The sequence below is a fragment of the Chelonoidis abingdonii genome, chromosome 5 (genome assembly GCF_003597395.2).
Source record: "Chelonoidis abingdonii isolate Lonesome George chromosome 5, CheloAbing_2.0, whole genome shotgun sequence".
NCBI classification, from domain to species: Eukaryota; Metazoa; Chordata; order Testudines; family Testudinidae; genus Chelonoidis; species Chelonoidis abingdonii.
Window position 1 is genome coordinate 87,579,983 of NC_133773.1, and position 21,767 is coordinate 87,601,749.

Consider the following 21,767-nt stretch of genomic DNA (forward strand, 5'->3'; position numbering starts at 1 on the left):
GCATATGCTTCTCTCAGAGAGATCATGGTAGCTAATAGGGCTCTCACCTCCCAGCAACTGTCCTCTGGAAATTTCACTGGAGTACACTAGGTAACCAAGCACCTTCCAAAAGCAGCAGAGAATCCTGTGGCACCTTATAGACTAACAGACGTTTTGGAGCATGAGCTTTCGTGGGTACTTCGTCAAAGTGGGTATTCACCCACGAAAGCTCATGCTCCAAAACGTCTGTTGATCTACAAGGTGCCACAGGATTCTCTGCTGCTTTTACAGATTCAGACTAACACGGCTACCCCTCTGATACTTAAGTACCTTCCAGCCAAGGAAAAAAGGGAGTGGAGTTCTTTTCAGCATGCAACCTCTTGTTGTTAATGGCCAATAGGGGCCACCGGTGCAACAGCACAAATCCACCCCTCCCTCCATTCCAGGTACTGCAACATATCCACAATCCAATCCAATCCAAACTGAGGAGTAAAGGAAGCTCAACATTAAGAACCAATTCCCCTGTTCAGTATCAACACATTTCTGATTCTGTGCCAAGCAGCTTTCACATTTTTGTGTTCACCAGGTTTGTGCACGTTATATCTAGGGTGACTAGATGTCCCGATTTTATAGGGACGGTCCCCATTTTGGGGGTTTTATTGTATAGGCTCCTGTTACCCCCCCATCCCCATCCCAGTTTTTCACATTTGCTGTCTGGTCACCCTAGTTATATCTAAAAAGTAGCAAGAATCCAATGCTGCTAACACACACACACATACAGAAAATGGCTTTCCACCTTCTCGTAACTTCCAGATGTTGTAAAGTGTAAAGGTGATTTTTAATATCAGACAACATATGTCTTTGAAGACACCTGTCAAAACTGTGTTCACTGGGTCTTGCCTTACAGTGAGTAAAGGAGAAAGCTAACAGCTTAATAATAAATGGAGATATACCTATCTCCTATGACTGGAAGGGTCATTGAGTCCAGCCCCCTGCCTTCACTAGCAGGACCAAATACAGATTTTTGCCCCAGATCCCTAAGTGGCCCCCTCAAGGATTGAACTCACATCATCAGATTTAGCAGGCCAATGCTCAAATCACTGAGCTATCTTATCCTTTAGATTGTAGGACTACCTATTTCCTTTAGTCAATGGCAGCATTCTGGCTGCTCTTTCCTTACTATTGAGAACTTATTTTTAATTAACAACACACATTTTGGGCAAAATAACTCCACATTTTGAAATCCTCCATAACTAACAGTGACACTTCTCAACTATTTAAGCCTATATACACTAAAAATATTTAAATGATTATGTACCTTTGATAGGTAACACAAATCTTTGCTTTTACATTGAAAAGAACACCATCAAGATATCGTTCATTATGTTCAAATTAATTATTCAATATTGTTATAACAACTTGCTTCCTGGCTTTTGGACATCAGACCCATGTGCACTGTACTGTTTATGTATGGTTGCTTGCTCTACTATCATTGATATTTATTTAAAGGGTAATAAAGAACTGAAACATTTGTTTTTGGGGGAAAAACCCAGACTTTGCAAATAGATATATTTCAGATTTTAAATCCTATCATCCCTGAAGATACCCTGTCAGGATTGAAAATAAATATATTCAAATAAAAGCTTTGCCTCCATGTATGTCCACCCTCCTCCTCTCTGTGCAAGGAACTCTAGTACCATAGGCATTTGTTTTCTTGTCAAGAAGCAATGTATCAAATAGACCCAAACACCGCCCCCACCCACAATATGGATATGATGGACGAGGAGGAAGAGGGAATTTAGCTGTGAAGAAGAAAGCATTTCTAAAAGCTATACATAAGTACTAATTACAGAAATTCCCACTGAGTTCAGTACAGCTAAGATTTCGCGCTATGATGTCCCACACATTATGTCCCAGTTGATTGTCCCAAATAAGATTAAGTCTGCTTTTGAATTTTTATTTTAGCACCTGGAGTAACTTTGGAAGGAAAAAAATTCAGATGTTACTTTATATGAAACAAAATAATATTCTTGAATACTGTTCCTACAGTGTATCATTTCTTATAAGCATCTTCATGGTCTGAATTATGCACATTTGCTTACTGGTAAGAATAACTGAACATCTCCTTATTACTTTGATATAAATATACTGTACTCTACTTTGTTAAAAGTGTCTGATTTGTGCTGTTACCATTTGTAAACAAGCTTTGCAGATCATTTTCTAGACCAGTGGTTTTCAATTTTTTTTCATTTAAAGACCTCTAAAAATTTTGAATTGAGGTGTGGACCCCTTTGGAAATTCAATCTGTGGTCCACAGACCCCTACCCTGGAAGTTTTACACTGAAAACTGACTGAACAGAATTCAACTATAAATGTTGCATGTGCTTGGCACAATATTTGATGCATGAAGGGCGCTAAACTGTGGACTTCTATGGTAACAGTAACATTTCCAGGCTTTAACCTGTAGATGGGTGTATTCACATACTTTTGATTGATCAGAAAAACAGAAAGCCTTTTCTGGCATCTGAAACGTTATTTTCTTTAGTTAGACGTAGTGTGCAGATGCCAGGGGTTGAAAACCACTGCTCTAGACCTATTCCCAATTAATCTCTCATTAGTTCCCTGTAAAGAAATAAGAAGGAATTTAATATTTGAATGATCAAAGAGTATCGTCACTTTGTTATTCATTATACCCTGTCAGACCATGACAAAGTATTTTAACAAACAGGGATAAGGAGAACATATGAAAAGCAGTTGCTTTCTTCATAAAATGTAAAATGTTCAGGGCACTCTTTTGTAAGCAATCCTAAAACTCTTTATACTTTGTCATCACCAATTAATTGTATATAATTGTGCAACCAAAACACCCCCAAATTTTAGCATAGCAAAGGTACGGTTATCCCCTTGGAAGTCTGTCCTTCCCTTCATCTTCCTTGATGTTTTCATCTGGGATATCAATTTTTCACAGAAGAATGTCTTCATGTGATTGGATCTGAAGTATCCAAGAGGAATTAGCAGCTAGTTCAACATGTCAGTCACGCTTTCTGGTAGGCACTTTCAAGATGCACAAATATAAATTATTGTTAATCTGCTGGCAGCTACCTTTTTACAATTTCGTTCAGCAACTACATTCAGTCAGTTTACTACTACTTAAGAGACATGCACATTAAGGTTGTTTGCAACATTAACATTCACTTGTCCTTTCATGTGTAATAAACAGAGCATTTTCGTTTGTATGTTCATCTGCTTCTTCCACAGGGTTCTTTTCCTGGATTCCACTATTTTCTGAGCAAGTATCTTCATCTTCCTCATCTCTAGGATGACCTTCAAGACTGTGTCTGATGCCATATGCAAAGTAAATAAAGAAGCCTTCCAAAACAAAAAAAATACTTAATTTTTTTTTCAGGCAAACAGTGCATTAAAAGTGATTCCCAACCCCCTGGATAACTGAACCCATTAACCTGAACAGTTCCCTGTCTCTGGTATGCAAATTACTACTAGTTCTTCAGGCCTTTGCGCCTGGTAACGCAGCTTTTCCCTACATTAAAGATAACTGGCAGTGCTGGGCCCCAGTGCAACATTTCTATTTCCCAGTTATTTGCGTATGCTCTTATCTGCACTGGTAATGGTGAGTGCTGCCTGTAATTCATGACTGCAATGCAAGTTTGGAGCACCAAAACCGACTTTGCAGTTAATGTATATTTCTACAATTCTAAAGTACTGCAGTTCAGAGGAGAATGATAGAGTAGTAGGAAATAAAGTAGTTGCAAATACTCCTCTCTCTACAATTTTGACTATAATTATTAGAAAAATATTGATCTTGATTTTACATATTTTTCTCCCCATGTTTTCTGGTCTGGCTTACAAACAGACAGTCTGTACCGACTTAAGTAAATTGATTTAGGAACTGAGCTAGTTAAATCAGTGCAACCTCTTCATGTGAATACTCTTAAATTGGTTTAACCAACTTAAGCTACATCAATATAAAGCACTTTCTTAAACCAATTTAAAAAAAACTGTCCATATAAATGATTTGCACTGATTTAACTAACTCAGTTTCTAAACCAATTTGGTTAAAATCAGTGCTACTGGAATGTGTGTGTGAACAAAGCCTACACAGATTTCTCATTATCTACCACTACGCTGATTGAATCTCAGCTAACCTTTCAGGAGCATTTTGACACAACAACCACTTTCAGCTCTCATTTTATATTTACCATAGGGTGACCAGATAGCAAATGTGAAAAACTGGGACGGGTGGGGAGTAATAGGTACTTATACAAGACAAAGCCCCGAATATTAGGACTGTTACTATAAAATCAGGACAGCGTGTCACCCTAATTTACCAAAACAAATCCTGAGAATATGTTAAATATTCCCTGTTTGGATTTTGTATCATAAAGTGAGTTGAAAGTGCTGCCTCTGAAATAGAGTAGGCAGGCAGAAAAGATTTACCAGACTCAACGTTAATGTTTTCCAGGCCTACATATACATCACCTCTATTTGGAAGACAGCAATAAGCTAACTGGAATTAGCCCTGTAGCTTTTACGATTCCTGCTACCTCACAACTGCTTGTGCAGTTTTAGCAGCAGATGCATACATCTTCTGAGGTATGTTTTTGTTTTGACTAGTGATATCATTTGACATTTACTGAAAGAAAGCTTTTTATTTGAATAGTTAAAAGAAGATGATTAACTGATTCCTAGAAAGAACCACAAGAGAGGACCCACCAATCCTAATGTAAATAGTTGTTATAAAGTACCTACCAAAAGCCATCCAGAAGCTAAATCTGATCCAAGTCTCTCCACTTAATTGTACCATCAAGTAAATATTCACCAAGATACTGAAGGATGGCAAAAATGGCAAGAATGGAACCTAAGGGGAAACAGTTTATAAGATAGTAATGTTTTTCAAACCTTTCCGCACACTAAATGGCACATTTCAGTTTTGTAACACAAATAAAGGGACTGACAGACCCACTCACCAGTGAGAGTAAGACACATTTCCTGTTTACACATGCATCCGATGAAGTGGGTATTCACCCACGAAAGCTCATGCTCCACTTCCTGTTTAGTGTAAGGTTTAATCACTAGTTTCTGCAAAACTTACGCTTTCATCTTAAAAAAAAGTTTTGGTCCCTACAGCTGCAGAGAAAACCTTGTCAATTTGCACTGAACATACAGCAATGCAGTGCTGAATTCCTATACTAATCTAGGTGGGAAGCCTGAAACAATACTTAGTTTATTGATTAAAATTTATATTCAACAGCCTTCACCCACAGCTCTCAGCACACTTCATAAATAATTAAAAAGGATAACATGCCTCAATGAAAAAGCACACTCAATTTATATCCCTGTCCTTCCCAATCACCCTACCAAATAGCTTCCCATACCTCATCCCATCATTCAGCTCATCTCCACTTTCCTAACTGCTCATTAAAAAAAAAATCCTTGTAGTGTATGTGAGACTTATTCATGCTCCAAGGAATCATAGCACACAGTCCAAGCAACTGGGTTTTTGTGCTAAACTGCTCCTCCAGGGCTGGAAGTAAGGAACTCTTCCCTCTAAGTTACAGGCTCTGTAGTAGTGAAACCACTCTTCCACTGCTATCCCAACCTGAGGGCTGAAATAGCCTCTGTCCTGCTTGCCCCAGCACCCCCAAGTGGTAGAGAATAGCTGGTGGACCTCTGTACTAGACAATTTACCAGCCATATCCAACAATCAGTGGTGTGAACGGGATATGGACGGTGCACCCTGTGCAAGGCCTCCTCATTCAGTCTGCAGTGAAATCATACCAGAATTAATCTGAGACAGTCTAGACAATGTGGTGGTAAAAATGCCTATGACTGTCTACACTAGCACTGTCACTATCACCAGTGGAGATACCATAGTGCAATGGTGAGGCATTGTCTGAAAAACACAAGCACAGACACACACACACAGGTTTATTAAAACAAATTTAAACTCTGCATTATTTGTGTTATCTTACTCACCATAAAGGCTACTTTCTGCTGGTTCTGAGGCTGCCTCCACATGGTGAGAACTATGACTATGAAGAGTATTACCAACACAGCAAGAAGACCAATGCTCCAAGGCTCCATATTAGCAATAAAATGAATCCCATATGTGGTCAGAACACTCAACCCACACACCAGAAAAGCTGTGTGAAAAAGAAAATAAAAATTGGAAAGAAGTCAAACCTTTCAAAACTGTTTAAATGAACATGCAACTTAATCTGATAAAGCAGATCTTTACCAATAGAAACATCATCAGATGTTAAAATGAAAAGAGTCTGTTTTGACAAGAAAACACTTTATTCTGCCTTATTTTTAACTGCAGGAAAATAAATAAGATTATGGAACAAACTATAAAAATCTGTTTTCCTACCAGAATACTTCATATTTGACATTTGTGAGAAGGTACTCTAAGATGTTACCATTGGATTTGAACTTTTGTTCTGCTTAATTAAATTCCACTGTTTATGAAACTTGATTTGAATGTATTGTACTTATTTGGGTATCTGTAGACTTACCTAATAGACCCACCAAAAAGCTAACGGTAGTGGCAGACTGCTCTGTAGGCAAACTGGATGGATTCATCAATGTCTGAAGACTGAAGTGGTGCCCTTGAAGCATACTAATTTGAGATTCCCTTTCTGATCCCGTCAGAGCCTCTTTCTCTGGAGAATATTTTGGTTGCTCATAGGCCAAATTGGGTTGGTACCTATCCACAAGTAAATAGATATTTATATACAAGACTGTAACAAGTAAAGAAGTTAAGCTTGTGCTGGGGGTTGAAGGAGGATGGTTGTAAATACCACAGCAATCTCCAATGATTCCACTTTACACTAGTAGCCACAATAAAAAAAATAAGTCTCCCCTTTCAAAATTTGTGTGGCATCCCTTCAATCTTCTTTTATTTCTAGGTAGTCTATTTAATCTCTAAATTCTCTGCAAAGGGGCCTATCATCCAACACCACCTGCCATACTGGGCACTATCATATATAAAATAATAACGGAAGATTACACCCTAGTAACCTGGTTTCCCATAACCTGGACTTTCACAGTTTAGAATGGAACAAGAGAAACTCATAAGAACTGTATGCAGTAGGAGCTCTCAAACTGGGGATTGCAGACAAGTGTTGTGGGGGAGTGGGGTCATAATCACCCTTTCCTTTCCATTTTGTTAAATGGGACGATAATCCTGAAGGAGTCGTGGAATAGAAAAGATTGAGACTCACGGGTACAGAGGATACTACTAAAGGTAATATAGTCTCTTAAAAAGTTAACAATTACAGATCACCACTTTTACAAAGCTAACACTATGTCTCCTAAGATTTTCTGCGATAATAAGAAACTAGAAGAGGCTTTTTGCTTATTTTTAACTATACTGTGGGAAGCAGTTGTTTTTCAGCAAAAATACTTATAAGTGAAATAGAAAACACAACACAATACAGCAAAGAGTCCTGTGGCACCTTATAGACTAACAGACATATTGGAGCATGAGCTTTGGTGGGTGAATACCCACTTCATCAGGTGCACCCAACAAAGTGGGTATTCACCCATGAAAGCTCACGCTCCAATACGTCTGTTAGTCTATAAGGTGCCACAGGACTCTTTGCTGCTTTTACAGATCCAGACTAACACGGCCACCCCTCTGATACTTAACACAACACAAAAGCCCTTTGTGAGATGAAGGAAAGATATGGAAGAGGATTTCTTGAAATACAGTAGGTCTTTTCAATAGACTTTCACTGAGATGACCATGAGGCGCTTTAGAGAAAAAAAACACTTACATACTGATTGAATAAGGCTGAGATTTAACACCAACTTTGGAAGGAATGTAACGCTTTTATATACATGCAACCTTACTATGGGAAAGACCATATTCTCCTGTGAGTGATAAATTAGATGAATTTAAGTTACTATTGTCAGAACTATTGTTACATTTTTCAAAATTACCAGTTTGAGTTCCTCTGACTACTTAATTAGTTTTAACCTTCATTTATTGCCCCAACTACCAGCAATACACACAATTAAAAAAAACCTGTCTTATGCATTGCAATACCAAGTATCATTGTTATTCAGTTACCTTACATTAAAAATACCTTTAGATTAGCTGTAATTATAGACAAGTGTCACCTATTAGATCAGTGGCTCTCAACTTTTCCAGACTACTGTACCCCTTTCAGGAGTCTGATTTGACTTGCGTTCCCTCAAGTTTCACTTCACTTTAGAAGTGCTTGCTTACATAATCAGACAAAAATACAAAAATGTCACAGCCACATTATTACTGAAAAATTGCTTCCTTTCTCATTTTTACTATATATTTATAAAATAAATCAACTGGAATATAAATATTGTACTTGCATTTCAGTGTATATTATATAGAGCAGTATAAAAAGTCATTGTCTGTATGAAATTTTAATTTGTACTGACTTCACTAGTGCTTTTTATGTAGCCTGTTGTAAAACTAGGCAAATATCTATGAGAGTTGATGTACTCCCTGCATACACCTCTGCATACACTCAAGGGTGTGCGTACCCTTGTTGAGAACCACTGTATTAGATCACAAAAGGAACACCATTCTATAGCTTATAAGGATGCCTTGCCTTGAGACATTTCTCTAACCTTGTCAAAGACTTTCTGAAACTCTAAGTACACTGTATCCACCGGATCACATAAGAACATAAGAATGGTCATACTGGTCAGACCAAAGGTCCATCTAGCCCAGTTCCTGTCTTCCGACAGCGGCCAATGCCAGGTGTCCCAGAGGGAATGAACAGAACAGGTCATCATTAAGTGATCCATTCCCTGTCGCCCATTCTCAGCTTCTGGCAAACAGAGGCTATGGACACTGTCCATCCCTGCCCATCCTGGCTACTAGCCATTGACGGACCTATCCTCCATGTATTTATCTAGTTCTTTTTTGAACCCTGTTATAGTCTTGGCCTTCACAACGTCCTTTGGCAAGAGTTCCACACACTGACTGTGCGTTGTGTGAAGAAATACTTCCTTTTGTTTGTTTTAAACCTGCTGCCTATTAATTTCATTTGGTGACACCTAGTTCTTGTGTTATGAGAAGGAGTAAATAATACTTCCTTATTTACTTTCTCCACACCAGTCATGATTTTATAGACCTCTGTCATATCCCCCTTTAGTCATCTCTTTTCCAAGCTGAAAAGTCCCAGTCTTTTTAATAGCTCCTCATATAGAAGCTATTCCATACCCCTAATAATTTTTGTTGCCCTTTTCTGAACCTTTTCCAATTTCAATATATCTTTTTTGAGATGGGGCAAGCACATCTGCACACAGTATTCAAGATGTGGGCATACCATATATTTATTAAGATGTAATATGATATTTTCTCTCTTATTATCTATCCCTTTCTTAATTATTCCCAATATTCTGTTCACTTTTTTGACTGCCACTACACATTGAGTGGATATTTTCAGAGAGTTATCCACAATGATTCCAAAATTTCTCTCTTGAGTGGTAACAACTAATTTAGACCCCATTATTTTATAAGTATAGTTGCGATTACATTTTCCAATGTGCATTATTTTGCATTTATCAACACTGAATTTCATCTGCCATTTTGTTGCCCAGTCACCCAGTTTTGTGACATCCTTTTGTAGCTCTTCACATTCTGCTTTGGGCTTAACTATCTTGAGTAGTTTTGTTTCATCTGCAAATTTTGCCACCTCACTGTTTACCCCCTTTTCCACACCATTCATTAATATGTTGACTAGTACTGGTCCCAGTACAGACCCTATGGAGGACATCACTATTTACCTTTCTCCATTCTGAAAACTGGTAATTTATTCCTACCCTTTGTTTCCTATCCATGAGAGGATCTTCCCTCTTATCTCATGACAGCTTACTTTGCTTAAGAGCCTTTGGTGAGGGACCTTCCCAAAGGCTTTCTGAAAACCTAAGGACACTATATCCACTGGATCCCCCTTGTCCACATGCTTGTTGACCCCCTCAAAGAATCTAGTAGATTAGCGAGACATGGTATCCCTTTACAAAAACCATGTTGACTCTTCCCCACAAATTATGTTCATCTATGTGTCTGACAATTCTATTCTTTACTATAGTTTCAACCAGTTTGCCCGGTACTGAAGTCAGGCTTACCAGCCTGTAATTGCTTGGATCATCTCTGGAGCCCTTTTTAAAAATTGGCATCACATTAGCTATCCTCCAGTCATTTGGTACAAAAGCGGATTTAAATGCTAGGTTACAAACTACAATTAGTAGTTCTGCAATTTCATATTTGAGTTCCTTCAGAACTCTTGGGTGAATACCTTCTGGTCCTGGTGACTTACTACTCTTTAATTCATCAATTTGTTCCCAAACCTCCTCTAATGACACCTCATTCTGGGACAGTTCCTCAGGTTTGTCCAGACCTTGCTGATTCTAGATTGGGCAAATCCCAAGCATCTGTTTTCAGTCTCCTAACTTATTGATTCACAAGATGAAAACACACTAGAAGGTCAGGATTTAGCTTATGAAGCAAATTTATTAGAGTATTTCACTATTCACATATAGCTCTCACAATTTACTGTGCTTGCTGTATACAGTAGGAGATAAAACATAAGTTATATTGTAAAATTAGAAATACGTTTCTAGCTTTGACTTGAGGTCCTACTACACCATTTGGAGTTGAAGACCATAGAAGTTATCTTTAGAAAGGAAAACCCTCCTAGATTTCAAATAAGGTTTTGAATTTGACCTATGCCCACACTGGCATTACACTGTGTCTATTCCTAGGGTACATCCAGCTTTGAAGGGACACCATTTCTGGTAATCATTAAATTAAGAAACCACACACGGATTAACATTTTAGAAGAGCGAACCTAATTTTACAATATGTATGTACACAGAATAAAAGTTATACAAACAGAAATTGTATTTTAAATGTATTCTGCATAGGACAAAATAAAATACAGAAAAACAAATGGGGGTAAAGATGAGGCTCACCTGAGGATGAGAACACAGGCTGCTACAAGTGAGTAAGCAAGAAGTGTACCAATAGACATCATATCCACCAGAGCCTTTAGGTCAAAAAGAAATGCCATTATAGCTAAAAAAAAGAAGAAGAGAGAAATACAGAGTTTGTATGAAAGTTACATATTGAGAGTTAAGATTTTTAAGGCAGCTCAACAGGTTATGTATGGAATTTTTATTTAGTTGACTTACTAATAGGAATACAAATGAAACCATGGTAATGCATAAAAATGAATTTTCGAAGTAAAGACCCACATTTTTAAACTTGGTTGCCTGGAGTCAGACACCTAACTCTATATGTAGGCATTGAAATATAATTGGTCTCTTTTCAGTGACCCTGAGCACCCATAGCTCTCACTGTGGTTGTTCAACACGTCCTGAAAGTCACGTTTATTTGTATACCTAAACAGGGATTTAGATGCCTACTAACTTTAGGAAACCAAGTTCACAAATTTTGGCCTACTTTTTTGTTTTCAAACGTAAGACACCCGGAGAACATCTAGGAAACACTAATGAAAACCTTGCAGCCATAATTCTCTATATACCTGCTGTGTGATTTTTAATATGGTTATTTTAGACATATATTTAGTTGCATAGTAGGAATGGTTCTTAAGTTTAAGACAAAGGGGTAAACACAACACAGTTAGGAAGGAACATAATGAAAAATACATTTTAGGAAGCCCTTCACTGCTGTCATGTAAAAATGTCATTTTCAACTATGAAAACTGATATGTAACATAACCCTATGTGAAAACATTTCTCACTTAAAAATATAACACTTTAGTTTTACTAAGGTACTGTAGAAAATTTTGGAGAATATTTAATTATCAAAGAGACAGATCCTGCAAGCGTGCTGTGCATAGAACTCCTACTCAAATTCTACAGGCTGAAGTCTGCATGGTCAGAGCCTGAAACCACAAGCTGACAGTGGGATCCAGTCTACTGACATGCATGTGGATCAAAGACAGACTGGATCAGGACTTTAATCTATAACCGGTACATGTAATTTGTGTGTACTATGGCCCTAATTCAGCAAACCACTTGAGAACCTGGTTAAATCCCATTAAGCACATCATTAAATGCTTTGCTGAATTGGAGCCTACAAACAAGAGTAAGTGAATTTAAAGGTAAAATCAGGCTGAATAAAATCTTAGTATTTTGCAGGTGATTGCATGACTTTTTAATAAACAGCACTGTTTTAAAAGTGACCTATTTTACGCCTTCTTTGGCAAGGCAACTTCCCTGTGACTTCCAATGAGTTTCTTCTTCTAGCCTTAGCCCCCTCTAGATGGGATTGACTATTTGAGTCCTCCTTCTCCTTTCCAGTTTGCTTGAAGCAGATCCTCAGAAACGTCAGACTAACCAGACCCTTCTGTATGACATCCATCCATCCATTTGGTTTTGGGTCTTCTAATCCTCCTCTTACCCTCCACTTCTAAGTTTAACACGCTGTTTTTAATATATTCTTCCTATTATCTTTTCACATGCCCAAACCATCTACACCTGAATTCTGTCAGCTGTTCTATAATTGATATCACCTTTAAACCTCCCCTAATTCATTCATTCCAAATATGGTCCATCCTAATAACTCCAAGCATCCCTCTTAATATTTTCATTTCCCTTATATTCAAAATCCTTCCTTCAACGTCTCTTCCTCAATGTCCAACATTCAGAGCCATACAAAAGTACAGGCCTAATTACCATCTTATATATCTTACTTTTCAATTTGATAGGCTTCCTCCTATTGCAGATCATTCTGCTCAGTTCTCTCCATTCTTTTCCTGTTCTGCTTATACGTTCATCACTGAGTTCACCATTATCCTGTACTACCAAACCTAGGTACTTGAACTTTTGTACTTTTGGTAGTGGCTGGCCCTCCAGACTTTACAGACCCGTTGTCTTCCAGCAAGTTATCGCTGAATGAACAGACCATATACTCTATTTCTGCTGATTTTCATGCCATTTCTTTCAAGTATGCACCTCACTCTCTCTAAATCTTCTTCCACTTCCTCTTTGCTCCCTCTACAAGCACTTCATAATCTGCAAAAAGCATGCACCAGGGTGCCACTCTGGATGTTCTCTCTAAGTGCATTGAGCACTAACATGAACACAAAGGGGCTTAGTGCCAAGCCTTGATGTACTCCAATTCTTACTAGAAACTGTTCAGTTTCTCCAGATGACCTTCTGACTGTGATAAAAGCACCCTTGTACATGTCCTGGAGGAGTCTGATATAGTCTTAGACATCTGTTTCATTCCTATACACCAGATGCCTTCTCTCAGAACATTGGTCATAAGCCTTCTCAAGACTGATGAATACTATGTGCAGGGTTTTCCTCCTTCCTCTATATATTTACAGAAGCAAAGATTGCATCCACTGTTTTATTGACTAGCCTGGCATGAATCCAAAGTGATTGTCACTGATCTTTACTTCTCTTCATAGTCACAATAAATAAATTGTGTGTGTATATGCTAATACATGCATTATTTTTATATTACATATATGTGTGCGTGTGTACAGATAGATAGACCTATAAAAAGCATACACCCCTCCCTACCTTCTTGATTTTATATATATTACACACACACACCTTTTTGATCATGAAGAAAAACAGAAAAGATTAATTCCCAAAAATAAGACTGCATTACCAAAAATACCAGTTAATCTGCTGGACTAATAACTAACCAAGGAATACAATTTCCTTAATGATCATGAAGCATCCTACATTCACTAGTCTTGTGAACAGGGAGGTTTGTACAAAAACTATGAAGCATTCGGTGAGAAGATTTCTCATATATTTCACTCCCGAGGGTGCTCAGAGACCAGCACTGACAGGCAAAGCTGAGGGACATCAGAATGTGCATATGTTCATAAACCAAAATAAAGGAATTTGATTTAATTTTAATCCTTCCAGTCTTAAAGTGTTCCTGTACATTACAAGTTAATTTTATCATACTTTAGCTAATTATAGCATATGATTATTATATTTAAAATATTACAGCTTTTTACTTTGTATTCTTTTTAATTACAGTGTTATTTGTGATCAACACAATGCGTGACTTTACGGCCAAGAATCTGCTTTTGAAGGTTAACCACATTAATATTTATACAGTACATCTAGCCTGCGGCCTTTGATAAAATACGATTGGACTGTAAGCAAAACATTTTGCTGTCCACAGAATTTCACTATCATAATTATTATATGGGAAAAAGAGCAAATACATGTAATCATGCTTGGCCTCAACTGTAGTTTTGACTCGATACATAGTAAAAGGTCAAAATCTAATCTTCTTAACACTGTTTAAAACTGTGAGACTATCCATGCTAAGATTTAGTAGGAATGCCAGATTACTTTCATGCTGCATTCCTTTTTAACAGATCCAGCAAAACAGCATAACATAATTTAAACCTACAAGTTACTAGATACACATTTTCTTAAAGAAAAAAGAAGAAAATTTACCTGCTGTTTCAAAAGGTTTTGTTCTGTTAGGATAAGCCACTCACCCACATAATTACACCCCCAAAACTGGCTTTGAATTACTGCTCTTGTGTTGCTGCTACAAAGACTGAATATTTGCATTCATCAGTTTACTCAACTGGGGAAAACATTTTTCCTTCTTTTTTTCTGCATTGGTACATTATTCCACTAAAACGAAAAATCACTTTTGATACCAGATTTCCACATTTTTCCAAAGTATTACAGAAAAGGGATCTGGTGCAACATGAAAGCAATCTGGAAAATTATATTAAGTGTCTCTTTATGAAGAGTAATTCCGCATTATAGATTTGTTCTTTGACATACAAAAAAAGATGAATTAAAGCAATTTTTTAGATTCTGAACTATTTGGGGCATGACCATGGCTTCCTATATGTTTGTAAAGCTCTTCAAACAAAAGGGTCCTGACCATGACTATGGCTTGTAGATGTGACAGTATGATAAATAATAAATACATGTTTTAGCCTTGTCTGAATCTCTTGGTCTTTGTCATCTTGAGGCAGCCTACCCTCACTTTTCCATGCAAAGCTGACATTACATTGAAATCAGTAGGCTATAATTTGTATTCCAGGTACATTAAGCAATATAAGAGATATGCATCTTGACAACAATGAAAGAGTTAAAACGAAATAAATAAATCTCCACTTCGAAGTATAAGAATTTGCACAGCTCCTGGAAATATTGCTTTGATGCATTCTGTATGTGTGTACGTACACACATATGTAATGATCCTTGCAAAATATCTGTACCAAAAATGGATTAGTGCCCTTTATGGATGAAGAATGTGTAAAATTTCCTCTTTTTTAAAACCATTTTGTAGTTGCCTTACTGAAGATTATTCAAAACAAAAACACATTCCCCCTAGTATTTCTAAACAATACATTAATCTTGAACTAAAATTTCCTATACCCAAACCTCATAACAGAGCATAGTCCAATGGCTGAGTTATAAAGACAGTTTTATTCCAGATGCCCCAAATTGTTTTGTTTGTAATGCAAGAGAAGCCAAACTTAGAACGCACAAAAAGCTGCAAGTTCATTGACATCAAGGATATCACCACCACCACGATTGCCATGATTTGGAATTCTTATGCCCTTCAATTAATCAGCAATTTTATTCCCAACTTACATGCATGAGACGTTAACAAGCAGGCCCTTCTTATAATCCATGCACGTGCATACAAGGTTCAAATCCCAGTTTGAAGAAACCTATGTTTTCAGAGCTTACCAGAGATGACCCCTGCTGTCATGGTGGCAGCAACTGGTGTCTGCCTCTTACTCACTTTGGCAAGAAACCTAAACAGTAAACCATCTCGTGCCATGGCAAACAGAATTCGGGGCAGAGGGAACATAGAGCCGAGAAGACTAGAACAGAAAAATTTAAAGTTCAAATACATATTATTAAAAGCACTGTGTTCTACTGGTAAAGTGAACTAAAATGGGAAGATAGGAAAAGCTTATTTTCATGTTGTTTTGTTCTTTTGAACCTGTGCTTCCAAAGCACTTGAGGTTAACACAAAAAATACACTCTGTGGCAGGAAAAAAGTTATTTTACCTTGAAACAATCATATTTTATTCCTTCAGTCAAAAGCAAACCAAAACTTGCCTGACAGTATTCAATTTCCACATATGCGATGTGTGAAGCAGTGCACCTTTCCTTACAATAATCAACTCTCAGTCTCACCTGCTACTGCACCCGATGACAAAGTAGCAATAACTGGAGTCTTCGTTTTGGAATTGATCTGAGCTAGACATTTGAAAAGCAACCCATCTTCCGCCATAGCATAGATTACACGTGGCATTGGGAAAATGGATCCAAGAAGACTGAGTAAAAAGCAAACACATGCAACATGGCAAAACACAATTCGTGCAAGGTTATATCATAGAAAAGAGAAACAATGCTAATTAATGGCATGTTTCACTGAAAACAAAATGTCTGATGGTAAAAATATTATAGACCAAAGATACTACAGTTTGGACACCAATAGATTTATTTTGTTCTGAAAACCACTAGAAGTTTTGTTCTAGTAGTAATGCAATTCTATAGTAATGCAATTGCTTCACTGGAAAAAGTAGTAAAATAGCTAAACAACTTTTACCATCACTGTAGATCTTGGGATACTAGTGGACCAGGAGGATGACCCTGGTAACACTAGCTATGCAATTAAGCATTATTGTTCCTTGAAAGATTCTGTCAGTTAGCAACAGTGAATCACACAAACAGTAACACATTCTGCAGCTCCTTATGACAACATTAATCAATAGTAACTCGAAGTAAACACCACACAGTTTACACTTAACCCTATTATTTTTTTCAGTTAAAGCACCCATAGCCAAGCTACCTTATTATTCTTGGTTTTATTTAGGGACTGAAGGTAAACTATTTATTTTAAACAGTTGATATTTTCAGAATTTGAAAAGCATTTTGAATTACAGATGACTCAAAGCTCCTCCTGTATTTAAAACATTTAAAATTTATTGGGTTTCTTCCCTTCACATCAAAATAACCACACTAACAACCCCCACCAAAACAAATAAAAAACCCACACAGTATAGCCTCTGCAACAGTCATATAACTTCTTAGCCAGCTGAAACCGAGGTTTTACTATACAGCCAGTTTGCCTTTCTTGCTACAGAGAACTGAATACATCACCTACATATATTCAGTGGGTGTGCACCTTTTATTTTCCACAGAAGCTAAGCCACTTTAGCACTGCTTGTGAAACGTAGCATTAAAATTAAATGCACGTGTAGCACTACCAATCATTCACACTTTACCTGGTTTTGGTGCTGATTCAGGAAAGCACTGAAGTATCTACTTAAAGTTAGCATGTGCTTAAAGAGCCCTTGCCCAATACAGATGCTTTCCTGAATCAGGGCCAAGAAATCTGAACTTGAAGAATAAGTAATATTTCCATACTGGTATCACCAAAATCTCTACATATTTTATTGTACTGGCTTTGTAGAAGTTAATTATGCTTCTTCTCACTTCAGACTGCATTCCAGTAAATAATGGAAGTCTATAAATACTGTAAACATTTTAATCTCATTTGACATGGCCCAGGAATAGGTAAGTGTTCGGATCAAAGCAATATTCCCAATCTATCAGCCTACTACACCGCCAAGTAAAGGAATTATAAGTAAAAGGGTTTCCTTTAATTAAAAAATTTAAAGTGAGATATTACCCCTCTCAGAATAAACTCGGGTGTTAAAAACTTTAAAATACTTTGGAAGAAACATTAGGAGATCAATAGTTAAAATGTGGTAACCAATGGTTTTACTTTCTATGTAAAGTTTTCTTCTCCGTTGCTATTTTCTTTGCTCGAGTTTCTATTTAAACATTTGCTTTTATATTTTATGGGAGACAAATATTATAAAAATCATAAAACTGCTAGAATCCACTTCAGGCATCACTATAGAAAATTATAGTCCCAAAACTAACTGTACAAACACAAACTTAGTCTACATACACAGGCCTAAGATTCTTTTAGCTTGTCATTTAGAGCTCTTTTCTTTTTTATAATCTCCCACCCCAGAGTTTTTCACTCAATTATTTTCCACAATCAGTATGTTTATCTTCTATACATGACTACTCATGGACTATCTCAATGACATCAACAGTACTCCTTAAATAGGCAAGGCTGCTTCTTTTTAAACCACTCTAGTAACGTACATGAGCTCAGTTAGCAGAAAAGGAGAATATTACAGCTGTTCCTAAATGTAAGTATGAAGACTATTCTATTCTAAATAGGTTCTTATACCACATTACATGTGGGCTATAATATATAGGAAGATGAATGTACTATACATATTAATACATCTCACAATCTAATCAACTCTTCTACTAAAATAATATATTTGGTCACACTTTATATTAAGATTACATTTATAGTTTACCAATAGTTATTTATTGATGGATGTTTTCATCAATTGTTATAGAGTCCAATAGGTTGTTTATAATTATGACTTACAATCACAGCTCCTCCAGATAGTTTATACTGATCACGTACTACTCATGTCTGTAACATGCTTATAATATTTATTAAATGTTAACCCTTAAGAAAATGTACCCTCAATATAAAAAGTGTGACCACATATGGAAATATATTGTATTTTTCAATTATCTTATTTTCCAATAAAATTAGTAGTTTTTTCTTCTTTACCTTGTGGACAAAGCACAGAGGGATCCCACTGCTACAATATACTTTGCAGGACCCCATCCAACATATTCAAATGCTACAGGAAGAGGACTTTTCTCATCTAGAAGGTAGTATGGCATCATAAGAGTCAAAGCTGCTGAAACACCGAAATAGGCCATAAAACAGACAAGCAGGGAAGTCACAATTCCAATAGGTATAGCTTTCTGAGGATTCCTGACTTCTTCCCCTATGGAGGAAAAACAAACATTCTTACTCATTTAGGAAAACTTCTGTGTTTTTTTACTTCAATGTGCATCAACACACAGAAAAAGGTAAGTTCTGCAGTCTAAATATTAAGAATAATAGCTTTAATATTCCATAGAGAGTAAAATCAATGATATAGTATGTAACTCAGGACTTTGTAGTCAGCAATAGCACAAAAAATTAAGTTAAGCAAAACGACATTATATACAGAATTTTATCTATATCTATATATAGACATAGATAAAATTCATATATGTCATATATATAAATAAAATACATATTTTACTTTAGAGAGGCCAAAATCTAGAATTTTCTACTTATCAATACAATTAGTCTTGGAAAGTTGCTTGAAATGTCCCTAGCCTCTGTTTGCTAGAAGCTGGGAATAGGTGACAGAGGATGGACCACTCGATGATTACCTGTTCTGTTCATTCCCTCTGGGACACCTGGCATTGGCCACTGTTGGAAGACAGAATACTGGGCTAGATGGACCATTGGTCTGACCCAGTATGGCCGTTCTTATGTTCTCTGCGAACTGCCTGAGCCATACCTTCCCCGAGGATAAGTAAGTTGTTGATCTTTTACTGTGTTGAGCTTCATAAGTATTAATTTCACATTAGTCTAAAAGAAGCTCTAAGGAATATGCAGCCTCTGAGTTTGTTTTTTTAAAGCTATGATGAAGCTAGTTTAAAAAAAAAAAAAGGCAAGATGCCTGCCATATCGGCTTAGCAGAAAGAACTTGTGCTGATCAGTTTCCACACTCTGCCATTGCCATCGTAGCTAACTGCAGGCAAAGAGAATTTTATTCACACTGTAATTTTGTTTTTCTGTGGAATGAGAAAGCCACATTCAGAAGTGATCTCAGTCTCTTTCTAGACATGGTGACAGAGTTTAAGAGCAGAGATAGACAGACAGATACAGAGGCAGAGAGGGAAGAAGAGTAGGATATATATAGTTACACAGTTTGACCACCAACTTTTTACTTCAAATATATATATACAGAGAGAGAGAGAGAGAAACTTCATTTTACCAGTTGTTGCAATGCAATCAAATCCCACAAAGGCATAAAAACATGTTGCAGCACCAGCCAATGTTCCTGTAAAACCATATGGCATAAAACCACCGGCCCCAAATATGCTTGTCACGTTCTTATAGGAAGAATAATTTCTATAGAAAATTGAAATACAACAGAAAAAAAGGCATTTTTAATTTGCAGTAGAAGAAATGCAGAGTATTCTCAGGATAAGGATCTTTTTACAAAGCTCTCAGTACAAACTACCTTTGTAAGACATTTGAGATAAAGATTGTCTATCACCAGATATTCATTAACAACAGAAAAAAAATGGATTATCAAATAAACATTATAAACCCTGGTCCTGCTCCCATTGTAACTAATGGCAAAACACCCATTGAGTTTAATGGTACAGGATCAGGTCCAATATCTTGTTGTTAATCACATCCTCTACTGCAGTTAAATAGCTATCTTTAGAAATATACACCGACAGCTTCCCAGGTGGCTAAGGCTGAGATTACTAAAAGGCAAAAAAGTAATTAGTATAAAATTTAATTCTATTTCAGAACACAAGTCTACATTTCCCACCAAAACAATAAATCTAAACCTGTTGCTTCAATGCATAGGATACCAGAGATGCATGTACAGCAGGAGCTGTCATCAGAAGCTGCTTAAAGTAGGACCAAGAAAAATGGAAGAAAATTGACAGATGAAAAGAAAAAAAAAACAATTACCCTGTTTGTGTTGTGAGGTTGATGAGCGATTCTTCACTTATTTTCCAGTTGTCAGCATCTCCTTTCACAAAGCCAGAAATCATAACAAAGAGGAGAACCAAGATGTTAACAGCAGTGAAAATCTTATTCACCCATGCGGATTCTTTTACTCCAAAAGACAGAAGACCTATGAAATACAAGAGGGGTTTTTAAAGAATTAACATCTTCTTTAGGGAGTAAAATAGCATCTTTAATAATGTATACATGCTAACATGACTAATACTAATTTTAGTATTACGTTAATGATACTAGATCTATGGCTTTTAGATGTAAGTATTAGGTTAATGAGCACTTCAACATGATAAGCATTGTATAAAAACTGTAAAATAGAGATTATTTTTAATCCTCTTTCCCTCCAAAGTTTGATGACTGTCTTCTTGACTGACATTAATTCCATTTCTTATCCAGCAGGCAAAAAATATATATGGGAAGTGTAGCATACTTCTTTCCTGTGCTCCCAGTCCATACGTCTATGTGTGGGATATAGTCTTGCAAGCATGTGTGTGAGTTAGCAAAAAAGAGAGATGTTCTCTCTCTCTCTCTAATTATTTGAATTCTCTGTCTACAGGTTCAAGACCTGGCACTATGCTGATTTTTAGAATCTCATGTAGAATAGTAAAAAAAATTAAATTTAGAATTTTTGATAAAATAAAAGTCATACATTTTAAATGCATGTTTTTTCTTCCATGTTTTGACCAGTTCTAATCTAATTTTATCAGTGCACATCCCAGCGCTGTCCCTAATTCCTAGAATAATGAGGCCATCCCGTAGGTCAATCGTTTTCAATCTTTTTTTCATTTGTGGACCCCTAAAACATTTTGAACGGAGGTGTGGACCCCTTTGGAAATCTTAGACATAGTCTGCAGACCCTCAAGGATGCATGGACAGCAGGCTGAAAACCACTGATACAGATTATTAAAATAATTAAAGGACACCCATCAATTTAGCTCCTAAACAACTTTAGATTTAGAGTTTCTTGATCTTTTGTATTGTTGTGCAAATCAGGATATAAAATAAATTTCTCTCTATATAGCAGACTATTCCGTTTGCACAATCTGAACATTTTTCAAGGGAGTCCCTGCTGTGAAGTTAGACA

At 36.7% G+C, this 21,767-nt stretch overlaps 1 protein-coding gene across 2 annotated transcripts in view; it reads right to left on the reverse strand.

Moving 5' to 3' along the window:
• Nucleotides 1-663: 663 nt before the first annotated feature.
• SLC7A2 (solute carrier family 7 member 2) overlaps nt 664-21,767 on the reverse strand; it is a 47,705-nt gene continuing 26,601 nt past the window's right edge. Inside the window, exons 4-12 of one of the 2 annotated variants that reach the window (XM_032798211.2) lie at nt 20,633-20,798; nt 19,917-20,053; nt 18,647-18,869; nt 15,712-15,848; nt 10,963-11,065; nt 6,513-6,703; nt 5,974-6,140; nt 4,747-4,855; nt 664-3,348 (exon numbers count right to left, since the gene is read on the reverse strand). In XM_032798211.2, the coding sequence (XP_032654102.1) occupies nt 3,164-3,348; nt 4,747-4,855; nt 5,974-6,140; nt 6,513-6,703; nt 10,963-11,065; nt 15,712-15,848; nt 18,647-18,869; nt 19,917-20,053; nt 20,633-20,798 (1,418 nt within the window). In that variant the 3' untranslated portion in view covers nt 664-3,163. Of the gene's footprint in view, nt 3,349-4,746; nt 4,856-5,973; nt 6,141-6,512; nt 6,704-10,962; nt 11,066-15,711; nt 15,849-16,167; nt 16,308-18,646; nt 18,870-19,916; nt 20,054-20,632; nt 20,799-21,767 lie in introns of both variants that reach the window. The other variant, XM_032798209.2, reaches the window with a different exon arrangement.